Raw genomic sequence first — 13059 nt, forward strand, 5'->3', positions numbered from 1 at the left:
TTGCAGATGTATAGAAAATATTTGAAGGCGGGGGAAAGGATAGAGCTCTTCCCAGATGAAAACCACCAAGGCTAAGTGGTTGAGAGCAGAGGCTTTTCAATAGAACAGACCTGGGTATGCAAACCCTGGCCATTACTTGTTTAAACATATTTTGTTCTTTGTTTTTTAGCTAAGCATGTTAACAAGGGAGAAGACAGAAACCTAACGCTTTGCTACTAAGAAAGTCACTTTTATTAGATTTTTAGACGTTTAGGTGATGCAATCACACTAACAATAGGAACTACTCACTGCCTACAATTCCAATCAATTTCGATATTGTTTAATGCCAGGATGAAGACCTGTCAAAACTGCCTGCAGCAGTAAAGTTCACAGCTCAAAAGTTGTGGGACAAAATATGACTTGCTGTGGTCTGGGAGGTGGCGCAGTGATAAAGCTTTGGACTCTCAAGCATGAGGTCCTGAGTTTGATCCCTGGCAGCACATGTGCCAGATTGAGGTCTGCTTCTTTCTCTCTCCTTTTTCATAAATGGATAAAATCTTAAAAAAAAAAAAAAAAAGACTTTGCTGATTCAGAGACCTTTATTAATAGATTTACCACATATTTTTTAAAGGTCAAGCTGCTTGTGAATCAATTCATATTTAAGATGTAAATAAACTATCAGATACAGACCTAGACCAGCCATCATAAGACCCTTTAGAGTTAACACAAATCCATGCTTTGTTGCAATGAACTCACCTGACCACAGGTGAGATTCACCACTGAGGCAATTATTTGTGTGCTTGATTTTGGAAGCTAAGTATAACACAAATGAAATAATTATGATGAGAAAGTGTTCTAAATGCTATGGAATTCTCTAAAGTTCTCTGGGCAACTTTGAGAACGGACATGGGAGTTACACGATTATATAACATGAAGTTAGATTTCTATTACAGACTTTTAAATTACTATGTTGTGATTTCTCTTAGCTCTGGTGAACCTTTGGAGGGGCTTTAAAGAGTCAAAGGAATAGGAGTCACTTTACATGTGTGAAACTAATACCATGTCTAATATTGTCTTCTTCATAAGCAGGTGCCATAAACTTCCATGTTTTTTTAAATTAATTATTTCCTTTTTGTTGCCCTTGTTTTCATTGTTGTTGATGTCGTCATTGTTGGGTAGGACACAGAGAAATGCAGAGAAGAGAGGAAGACAGGGGGAGAGAAAGATAGACACCTGCAGACCTGCTTTACTGCCTGTGAAGTGACTCCCCCACAGGTGGGGAGCCAGGGACTTGAACCGGGATCCTCACACAGGTCCTTGGCACTTTGTGCCAGGTGTGCTTAACCCGCTGTGATACCACCCGACTCCCAAACTTCCATGTTTTAATTTATTAAATTCTTAGTTGTGAGGTACTTACTGCCCCCCGTTTTGCAGATGGGGCAACTTGTGTGTGATTGGCCAGTGTTCTAAAATCAGCCACTAGGCTTTTACTTCACTTAAGTGGTTTTTTATATTGGAGTAGAATATATATTCCTTTTTTCTTTCTTTCCAATTATGTCGATTTGGTGTGTGGCCTAGGTTTGGGTCCAGCCACTGCTGCACTAGAGGAAGCTTTGTTGATGCACTCTCTCCTTCTGTGTATTTAACAGAACCTAAGTTACATGTAACCTTTGAGGGCCACAACATAAATCATTCAAATGCTTACATGTGCAAGATTCTGAATGGATGGAAAATCAGAGTGAAACAAGATGAGGAAATAAAGCTAAAAGCTAACGTATTTATAATATTACAAAAAAAAAAAAGACTTGGTAGATTTCACTACGTAAAATTTATTTACTTTTTATAAAAATGTGTAACACCGGCACCTATTCTGAAATCAGTTAATTTACGAAACCATTCTCTTTTGTAGAATACACACTGACAGTGAAACAGTTTAAACATATTCACCAGTTATCTACAGAAAAATTAAGTTTCTACTGTATTCCTCCCATATTTTCTGAATCTGCATACATAAGAGTCTGCATACATAAAGGGAAAACTGAAGTTTACGAACATTTGATATTCAGTCATTTTAAAAAAGGATACTGTTTCAAGTAAAAACAAAAGTACTAGGACAGTTCTGCTGTATCTTTTAACGATAGCTTTCTTATATAGAACAATTTGAATTGGCATGCAAGCAACTTCTCTTGTTGTCACATACCAGTATGTAGGGAAAATTATACCCACTTTACAGAAAAATCCCAACACATATACTGTGGTAAGCTCAAAGCAAGGTGAGTGGCACACAAAAATTACTTCTTTATAAATTATTAATTGGAATTCCTCATCATGAAGTAGGCACAGGGAGATCCAGTCATTAGGGCTTTGCTCTTTGGAAGAACACCTGCAAATAAAGTATTAGTACAGTTAGTACTGGTGTCAGAAGATACATTTCACCTGAGAAATGGTTCCAAGTTATTGAGTGCTAGTGACATCTTTTTTTTTTTTTTTTGGTAAACTACGATTTTCATATACTTTGAAAATATACACAAACCCAACCTCAACATTTGAGGTTATGGACAAATGGTTAAAATTGAGGCTAGGGGTGGTCCAGGAAGTGGTACAGTGGATAAAGCACTGGACTCTCAAGCATGAGGTCCCGAGTTCAATTCCCAGCAGCACAAATACCAGAGTGATGCCTGGTTCTTTCTCTCTCTACTCCTTTCTCATTAATAAATAAATAAAATCTTAAAAAAAAAAAAACTTAAAAAAAATTGAGGCTAGGGGTAGGGGGTTGGCAAGGATCCTTGTTCGAGTTCTCCTCCCCTCCCCCTGCTCCCCAACTGCAGGGGGATTGTTTCACAAGCGGTGAAGCAGGCCTGCAGGTGTCTATCTTTCCCCTTCTCTATCTCCTCCTCCCCTCTCAATTTCTCTCTGTTCTATCCAATAAGAAAGAAAAAAAAAGGCCTTCAGGAGTAGTGGATTTGTAGTGCCGGCACCCAGCCCAAGTGACTGGAGGCAGAAAATAAATAAAACCGAGGGTAGTCACTGCTTCAGTATTACATACTATTTTCCATGATTAAGTACATGTTAAATGAGCACTAGTACTAGTAAATGGCAGGCTGTTACAATGCTTATGAAGGAAAAGAACCATATTCATCATTGTCTCCCTATTCCTGTAAGTTAGACCTTCATTTAACAACCAGCTGACTAAGTATAGAGAAAAGAATGATCACTAAATGTGCTAAAGATTGCTTTACAAATAATATCTATATTTAAGGTAAACCTTAAGTTGGGCGGTAGTGCAGCCGGTTAATCCTCTCCTGTAGGGGAGTCGCTTCACAGGCGGTGAAGCAGATCTGCAGGTGTCTATCTTTCTCTCCCCTGCAGTCCTTCACTTGTAAAGCGACGCCCCTGCTGGTGGGGAACCGGGGGCTCAAACTGGGGTCCTTACACCCATCCTTGTGCTTTGCACCACATGCACTTAACCTGATGTGCTATCACCCAGCTCCCTCGACCCCCATTCTTTTTAAAAAATATTTATTTATTCCCTTTTGTTGCCCTTGTTTTATTGTTGTAGTTATTGTTATTGATGTCACTGTTGTTGGATAGGACAGAGAGAAATCGAGAGAGGAGGGGAAGACAGAAAGGGGGAGAGAAAGATAAGACACCTACAGACCTGCTTCACCATTTGTGAATCGACTCCCCTACATGTGGGGAGCCAGGGGATCGAACCGGGATCCTTATGCTGGTCCTTGAGCTTTGTGCCACCTGTGCTTAACCCGCTATGCTACCACCCGAATCCACCTCTACTCCCATTCTTAGGACATGCATTAATAAGGCAGAACTTTTGAATAGCAAGTATCACAAACTCATAAATTATTTATTTTTGTTTCCTTCAACTCAGTATGGAGAAATGTTCCTAAACATTACTGATAGAGCCAAGAGTGCCAAAATTAAGTTGACCAAACTATAATACAGTGTCCTGCAATATATATTCTCTCTTGGCTCTGAAATCTCAAACTGTCTGAAGATAAGTAAGTTTCCCAAATACTCACCTTTAAGTAATTCTTAAAAACTTTAGCATCAGGCTGTTGAAGCGCTTGACAAAACTCCTGGGGTAAGGAAAAGGGAGAGATTTATATTAAACTAACCGCAATTCAAATCCATAATAGTCTTTTAAAATTGCAGTGAAGACCAACTGACCATTTTGACTATTTTTATGTGTACAGGAGTATTAACTGAATGCACACTGTTGTGCAACAAAGCTCTAGAAGCTGCCACAGATCCATGTCAGCATAACTTCACCACTTCACATTTTTTTTTTTTTTTTTAAGAGAGAGAGTATAAGAGACGGGGGAGAGACACCATAGCACCATTCTTCCATTTGTGAAGCTTCTCCTTTGTAACTGCCATGTGGTGGGTGGTATGGTTATAACCTGGGTCATCGCCTATGGTAAGATGTGCAGGATGAGTCACCTTCTGGCCCCTATAATTGTTTTATTTTGCAAAACTGAAACTAACCCTAACCCTGAATAGCTCTTGAATCCCCTTCTCCAACCCCCCCCCAATTTTACCTTCTGATTGATTACATACTTCAGATAAATGAAATCATAGTATATCTTCCTATGACGGATTTATTTAATTAAGCATAATGTTCTCAAATTTTATCTATGTTATATAGCATATAACAGGATTTCTTTAAGAATGACCAACATATAAAGGGAATTGTGGGTTGCTTACCAACATTTTGGTCTAAGGGCAATTGATATGACAGATTCCTATTCGATACATACAGTCTAGGTCTATAGTAGGATACACCATCTAGGTGTGTGTAGCTACGCTAGAAAATAAAAATCAATAATGGGGGGTCTGGGCAGTAGGGCACCAGGTTAAGTGCACATAGCACAAAGCCGAAAGACCGGCATAAGGATCCCGGTTTGAGCCCCCAGTTCCCCACCTGCAGGAGAAGCAGGTCTGCAGGTGTCTATCCATCTCTCCCCCTCTGTCTTCCCCTCCTCATGTTTTATAATCAAATTTCTAAGTAGAAATGCAATCTGGGGTAATATTAATTAGCTATTCATTTCTACTTTTTTGTAGGCCATTAAGACCACTTAAGTAGTGGTCCGGGAGGTGGCTCAGTGGATAAAGCACTGGATTCTCAAGCATGAGGTCCTGAGTTCAATCCCTGGCAGCACATTTACCAGAGTGATGTCTGGCTCTTTCTCTTCTCCTCCTCCTCTCTCTCATGAATAAATAAAGTCTTAAAAAAAAAAAAACACTTAAATAGTCAGTAATTTGTTGTTTGCATTACAATGTTAGACTGACTCACAGCAAATTTTCTTTAAGCTTATTAAGGTGAAAAAAGGTAAAATTATTTCCACCTTTATAAATGTCTTCTTGGGGAAAATAGAGGATGGGGATGGACATTTAGGTATAGTTTCCTGGTCTACAGTCAGTTATGAACATCTGAAAGTTTGTGTGCAGGTGATGTAGTTTTGAAACAAGAATCTAGGAATTCTAAGAAAGCTCTGACAGTCCCGAGAGGATAATCATGCTACTCCACTGCTTTTTTTTTTTTTTTTACTTTTATTTACTTATTGAATAGATAGTCATAAATTGAGGGAAGAGGGAGATAGACACCTGCAGCACTGCTTCACCACTTGTGAAGCTTCCCCCTTGCAGGTGGGGACCAGGGGCTTGAACCTGGATCCTTATGCATTGTAACATGTGTGCTCAACCAGGTGCACACCACCTGGTCCCACTCCACTGCTTTTGAGGAAGAACTGTTTCTCTCATACTACTCCTATATGTGTTTTATTCCAAGTAACAGGACTTTTATAATTGTTCTTGTAAGCATTTTTTTTTGTTTTATTTATTCCTTTTGTTGCCCTTGTTGTTTTATTGTTGTAGTTGTTATTGATGTCATCGTTGTTGGATACGACAGAGAAATGGAGAGAGGAGGGGAAGACAGAGGGGGAGAGGAAGGCACCTGCAGACCTGCTTCACCGCTTGTGAAGCGACTCCCCTGCAGGTGGGGAGCCGGGGGCTCCAACTGGGATCCTAATGCCCGTCCTTGCGCTTTGCGCCACGTGCGCTTAACCCACTGCACTACCCACCCCCCGACTCCTGTAAGCAATTCACTGAAGTTGATGACTCAAAAGAAAATGAATGTTTGCAATTTTATATAGATATCTGCAATGTGAACTACATAATTCTAATAAAATTTCTTTTCATTAAGATATTACTTATAAAACATGATTATCTGGGAGTTGAGTGTTAGTGCCGTGGGTTAAGCACACGTTGGTTAAAGCGCAAGGATCGGCGTGAGGATCCTGGTTCGAGCCCCTGGCTCCCCACCTGCAGTGGAATCTCTTCACAACTGGTGAAACAGGTCTGCAGGTGTCTCTCTTTTCTTTCCCCGTCTTTCCCTCCTCTCTCCATTTCTCTGTCCTATCCAACAACAATGACATCAATAACAACAATAACTACAACAATAAAACAAGGGCAACAAAAGGGAATATTTTTAAAAAAAGATTCTTTAAATAAACATGATTATCTAAAACAGCACCTCTAATGTCATGTCATTATATGAAATAATTCAGTAAAATTGAGTTTTGTCATTGCTCTTATTTGAGATGTCACTTTAATATAGTACTTTAATATAGTAATATAGTACATATATTAATACAGTAATATGAAAATAAATAAATTCTGGGAGCCAGTGGTGGTGCATCTGGTTAAGCACACACATTATCATGCTCAAAGAACCAGAACTGAGCCCCTGCTCCCCACTACCAAGGAGGGAAGTTTCACAAGTGGTAAAGTAAGGTATTTCAGTCTCTTTCCCTCTCTACCTCTCCCCTGTCAAATTCTGAGCCCCAGCGGTAACTCTAGTATCAAAAAATAAGTAACTTCTGATAAAGCAAACAATTCTTAGAATCTACACAAAAGGTTCTAATTCTGATTAGAGTTCATCAAACTGTTGATGCCTATGTGCGACTCTACTGGCTAAGAAATCTGTTATAAATAGTTGTCAAGAAAACAACTGGGTGCCATTGTAAAAATGACTTTCTAAAAGTGCAAAAGCATGAGAATTTCCTAGTCACTTCACTTCAAAACTTAATTTGTCAATTAAGTTTTGATTAAACTTGGCATATGAGGGCCAGGTGGTAGTTTACCTAGTAGAGCACACACATTCTGGAAGACCAGGTTTAAGCCCTCAATCCCTATCTGAAGAAGAAAAGTTTCAGGAGTGGCTACAGGTGTCTCTCTCCTATCTATCTGTCAATGACTATTGAGAAGGAAGCAGAGAAGGAAGAAAGGGAAGGAGGGAGCTAGGTGGTGACACACCTGGTTGAGTGTGTATGTCACAATGCTTAAGGACCCAGATTCATACCCCAGTCTCCACCTGCAGGGGGAAAGCTTCAAATGTGGTTGAAGCAGTGCTCACTTTCTCTCTCCCCTTTGATCTTCCTCTTCCCTCTTGATCTTTCTCCATCTCAATCCAATAAATAAAGTAACAATGCTTTTTTAAAAAGAAAAAAAGATCACTGGAAATAGTAGGGTTGTATAGGTACCAAGTTTCAGCAACAACCTTGGTGGCAAGCCAAAGAAACCCCCCTCTGCTAAACACACACACACACACGAATTATCAATGGGGCCTGGTGCTAGCCCTAAGAATCCACTGCTTCCAGCAGTCATTCTTTTTCTTTTCTTTCTTTCTTTCTTTTTTTTTTTTTTGCTAGTTGGGACAGGGAGACATTGTGAAATGGGGGAAATAGAAGAGGGAGAAAGACTTGCTTTACCACTCATGAAACCTGGGTCCTTGCACTTGCTAATATGCGTTTTGCTTTGTTTTTAATTTTATTTTTATTTTCCCTTTTGTTGCCCTTGTTTTTCATTGTTGTTGTAGTTATTGTTATTGATGTTGTCGTTGTTGGATAGGACAGAGAGAAATGGAGAGAGGAGGGGAAGACAGAGAGGGGGAGAGAAAGACACCTGCAGATCTGCTTCACCGCTTGTGAAGCGACTCCCCTGCAGGTGGGGAGCCAGGGGCTTGAACCGGGATTCTTACGCCAGTCCTTGTGCTTCGTGCCACGTGCGCTAATATGTGCTCTTAACTGGGCCACCACCTGGCCCCCCAAATATACTTTTAAATAAATTATTTTTGGGTAGAGGGAAATTGAAAAAGGGGAGACGGAGAGTAAGGAACAGAGACACCTGCGACACTGCTTCACCATCTTTGAAGTTGCCTTCCTGCAGGTGGAGGCCAGGGACTTGCTCAAGGTAGCATGTGCTTTCAAGAAGGTATGCCACCACCCAGTCCCCTATAATCAACTCTTGTAACTAATATCTTGGTAGCTGAAACAAATGTGAAAAGAAAAATATGATTTCTACTGATGACAAAGTAATAGTTCATGCTAATAAATGGCAGATTTGTCACCTCTACAATGGGAGAAATGTTAATTCCTATTAAAGATTAATGAAAATAATAGATTAATGAATGTAAAATTAACTTTCCCATTTAACTTCACATTTTCCTACAAAGGTTATAGACCCTTACTATTCTATACACTGCAAAACATCAAGATAAACAGTTTGTCTTTCTTAAGTCAAGATTGATATTGAACTTCAAAATCATCTTATTTTAAAAAGTTTATTCTATAGGGTCAGGGTCATATAATACTTATTTCATGCAAACTTTTTCTTTCTTTTTATGATGGGGGGGGGGAGAGAAAGAGATGCTGTATCACTACCCCACCACCTGTGGCGTTTCCCTGGTGCCATCCATGGTGTGCCTGTGTGGTGATAAGTTTTGAAAACGAGGTCTTGTATCATGGTATGGTATGCACTCTACCAGGTGAGCTAATGCCTATATTGTACCCCCCCCCCTTTAATTTAACGAAGTTGTTTTTTACTGACGAGAGAGCAAGACACAAGTAAGACACCAGGACGCAACTTAACTCTGGTACATGGTAGAGCTGGGAAATGAATTTCGAGCTCTCAGGTAAGTGAGTCTGGTGCATTACTGTGATCCTGTCTTACTGCCCCTCATAATCATATTTTAATTAAGAGGAAAAGGGCTTACTGCATAGTGAAAGATGAAAACACTTTCACTGGTAATCTGTTTAAATTAAAAATAATACACACACTCAGTTCTGGCTTATAGTGGTGCTGGGGGGGAGTTTGAACCTATTAATGCTTGAGGCATGAGAATCTTACATAACTACTTCATTATCTCTAAGGCCCACATTAAAATTATTTTTACAAGAGACTGAGAGAAGCAGCAGAATAATCAGTACATAATGATGCAGGGAGGTGAACCTGGGTCCTCTGTGGCCTCAGACATGCAAGTCTGGTGCACTATCATAATACTATCTCCTGGGTCCTGAGCTGCAATTTTTTTTTTTTTTTTTGCCTCCAGGGTTATTGCCGGGACTTGGTGCCTGCACTCCAAATCCACTGCTCCTATGGCTACTTCGTCAATTTCTACTTATTTATTTATTTTGTATAGTACAGAGAGAAATTGAGAGGGCAGGGGAAGATAGAAAGAGAGACAGGCATCTGCAGACCTGCTTCACCGCTTGTGAAGTGACGCCCCCACAGGTGGGGAGCTGGGGACTCAAACTGGGATCCTTGCACCAGTCCTTGCACTTTACCTGGTGTGCCACCACCAGCCCTATAATTTTTTAATTATTAATTAACTTTTTAAGTGCACTGCTCAACTCAGGTGTATGGTGGTATGGAAGATTGAACTTAGGACTTTTTGAGCCTTGGGCTTGAGAGTCTCTTTACACAACCATTATGCTATCCTCCCTACCCTTAAAATTATACATATTGTACACAGTACTTAAGATATACAATTGATTTTTATGATTAAATAAATTAATATATGTATACATTTTATTAGAGCACTGCTCACTTTGGCTTATGGTGGTGCTGGGGTTTGAACCTGGAACCTCAGAGTCTCAGGCATGAAAGTCTTTTTGTATAGCCATTATGCTATCTCCCCTACCATTTCATTACATTTTTCATGATGCACAGCTGAAATGCATATGATGTTACAAGTCAATATTATTTCAATTAAGGAAAAAAGGTAGTAAAAAATTTCAATACAACTCTTACCTGAATTATCTCTGGAGCTACTTGCAAGGAAGGCAAGTATTCTTGTTGAAGATACTGAACACATTCTGGTCCCTGAAAATTAAAAGATAATTATGACTAGAGGCCAACTTGAGCTCACATGTTATCATGTGCAAGGACATTTACTCAGAATCACTTATGATTTATACAGATGATTAGAATGAAAAGGACAGGGAGGCAGGCGGTAGCACAGTGGGTTAAGCGCACGTGGCGCAAAGCGCAAGGACCGGCGTAAGGATCCCGGTTTGAGCCCCCGGCCCCCCACCTGCAGGGGATCACTTCAAAGGCGGTGAAACAGGTCTGCAGGTGTCTATCATTCTCTCCCCTTCTCTGGCTTTCCCTCCTCTCTCCATTTCTCTCTGTCCTATCCAACAACGACAACAGTAATAACTACAACAATAAAAAAAAGGGCAACAAAAGGGAATGAATATATAAAAATTTAAAAAAGAATGATGATAATGTAGTGAAGTCCCTTATTTAAAGTACTCAAAGTTAAATAACTCTAGCTGTGAAGAGCTTCGCAGATCATGAAATGTGGTTAAGATTTTCACAGCCTTTGTCAAATAAAAACAAATAGGGGCCAGGTGGTGGCACACCTGTTTGAGCACACAATACAGTGCTCAAGGACCCAGGTTCAAGTCCCTGGTCCCCACCTGCAGGGGGAAAGCTTCACAAGTGGTGAAGCAGGGCTGCGGGTGTCTCTGTCACTTTCCCTCTCTATCCTCCCTTCCCTCTCAATTTCTCTGTCTCTGTCCAATAATAAGTAAAAATAAAATTTAAAAAACCTGTTTATTATCTAAAACAAGAAGGACAATGGTGGATTAGCTAGTTTCATTCAAACCCCTCCCTTACCAACAACAAAAAAAAGTATAACTGAAATTAACTCTTACAAAAGTGAAAGGACATAGAATATTAAGCTTACGTACGCGTCTGAGATGAATTGTTTTCAGTGTCACTGCACACTCAGATAAGGCCTGTAAAAACCAAGATTTTTATTTAAACATAGGGTCAAAAAGATAGATCAACCTGTTAGAGCATGTAACTTGCTTGAGACATTAGAGGTCAGGTTCAATTCCTGGCATTATCTTTCCCAGTGCTCTGGTGTGTGCCTGCTTGCTCTTGCCCCATATATATAAATAAATCCTTTCATAAAAATTCTGTTCCAAGGGAGTCGGGCAGTGGGTTAAGCACACATGGTGCCCAAGCGCAAGGACCAGCATAAGGATCCCAGTTCGAGCCCTGGCTCCCCACCTGCTGGGGAGTTGCTTCACAAGTGGTGTCTTTCTCTTCCCCCTCTGTCTCCCCTCTCCATTTCTCTCTGTCCTATTCAACAATGATGACATCAACAACAATAATAACTACAACAATAACAAGGGCAATAAAAGGGTATGAATAAATATTTTTTTAAAAAATGCTGTTCTAATGTACATGTCAATTGTAATATCAAACCTATACTAGGCTGTGGAAAAGTAAATATAGGACTTGAGACACTAGACATTCTGAGTGAGATCTGAACAAATTATTATGATGAAAAAGTTAACTTTTTTTCCTCCTTTTTTTTTCTTTTTGCCTTTAGGGTTCAGTGGGTGCACTGTGAATCTACTGCTCCTGCGGACTGAAATTGAGGGGAGAGAAAAAAGACAGCTGCAGACTTGCTTTACAGCTTGTGAAGTGATCCCCCTGCAGCTGGGGAGCCGCTAGCTGAAACCACCATCCTTACGCAGGTCCTGGGGCTTTATACTATGTATACTTAACCTGGTGCACCACTACCCTGCTCCCATTTTTTTTTCTTTTCAATAATTTTCTATTTATTTATTTCCTTTTTGTTGCCCTTGTTTTTATTGTTGTTGTAGTTTATTATTGTTGTTACTGATTTTGTCGTTGTTAGATAGGACAGAGAAAAATGGAGAGAGGAGGGTAAGACAAAGAGAGGGAGAGAAAGATTGATACCTGCAGACCTGCTTCACTGCTTGTGAAGCGATTCCTGTGCAGGTGGGGAGCCAAGGGCTCAAACTGGGATCCTCATGCAGGTCCCTGCGCTTTGCGCCACGTGCGCTTAATGCATTGCGCTACCGCCAACTCCCACATTTTCTTTTTTTAAACACAGCACCGGTAGGTTCTGACTTATGGTGGTACATGGGACTGAACCCAAGACCTAAGAGCCTGAAGCATGAAAGTCTTTTGCATAACCATTAGCCTATCTCCTCCACCTTCCAAATAATTTTATTGGGCAAATAATGATTTATAGATCAGTGCTAACACAAGGTTTTTGTCATGTTAATCCAAATATTTAAAAAAATAAAAAATCACTTATACCCAGAAAGCGAGAATACCAAAGCATCTCTGGCACATGTGGTGTCACAGAATGAAATGTAGGTTCTTACGCATGTAAGTCATGAGCTTTACCACTGTGCAACCTCCCTGGTTACAAAGTTACCCTGGGGAGCTGGATGGCAGCAGCCGGTTAAAGCGCAGATGGCAGAAAGTGCACAGATCAGCATCAGGATCCAGGTTTGCACCCCTGGCTACCCATCTGCAGGAGGTTCACTTCACAGGTGGTGAAAGCAGGTTTGTTGGTGTCTATCTTTCTCTCCCCCTCTCTATCTTCCGTATCTCTCTTGATTTCTCTCTGTCCTATCCAACAATGACAGCAATAACAACAATAACAATACAACAGTGATGATAAACAAGGGCAACAAAGGGAAAAATTAAAAATAATTAAAAAAAAAAGAGGGCAGGGGTAGATAGCATAATGGTTATGCAAAGAGACTCTCATGCCTGAGGTTCTGGAGTCCCAGGTTCAATCCCCCGCACCATAATAAGCCAGAGTTGTGCAGTGCTCCGGTTTCTCTCTGAGTTCAAAGTTACCCTGAATGGCTAGAAGCAGTTGTTGCTGGCTCTCCTATCCTTTCCCCTCTCTTCCCCATCCCACCCGATTTGTCTCTCCAGTAAATA

The 13059-nt window shown here is 40.3% G+C and overlaps 1 protein-coding gene across 1 annotated transcript in view; it reads right to left on the bottom strand.

Annotated features, from left to right (window-relative positions):
- Positions 1-1788: 1788 nt before the first annotated feature.
- XPOT (exportin for tRNA) overlaps positions 1789-13059 on the bottom strand; it is a 53604-nt gene continuing 42333 nt past the window's right edge. The window contains exons 22-25 of the mRNA XM_007516862.3: positions 11031-11078; positions 10087-10158; positions 4017-4073; positions 1789-2362 (exon numbers count right to left, since the gene is read on the bottom strand). Coding sequence (XP_007516924.1) covers positions 2336-2362; positions 4017-4073; positions 10087-10158; positions 11031-11078 — 204 coding nt within the window. The 3' untranslated portion in view covers positions 1789-2335. The remainder of the gene's footprint in view (positions 2363-4016; positions 4074-10086; positions 10159-11030; positions 11079-13059) is intronic.

Source organism: Erinaceus europaeus, chromosome 7 (genome assembly GCF_950295315.1).
Source record: "Erinaceus europaeus chromosome 7, mEriEur2.1, whole genome shotgun sequence".
Taxonomy (NCBI): Eukaryota; Metazoa; Chordata; class Mammalia; order Eulipotyphla; family Erinaceidae; genus Erinaceus; species Erinaceus europaeus.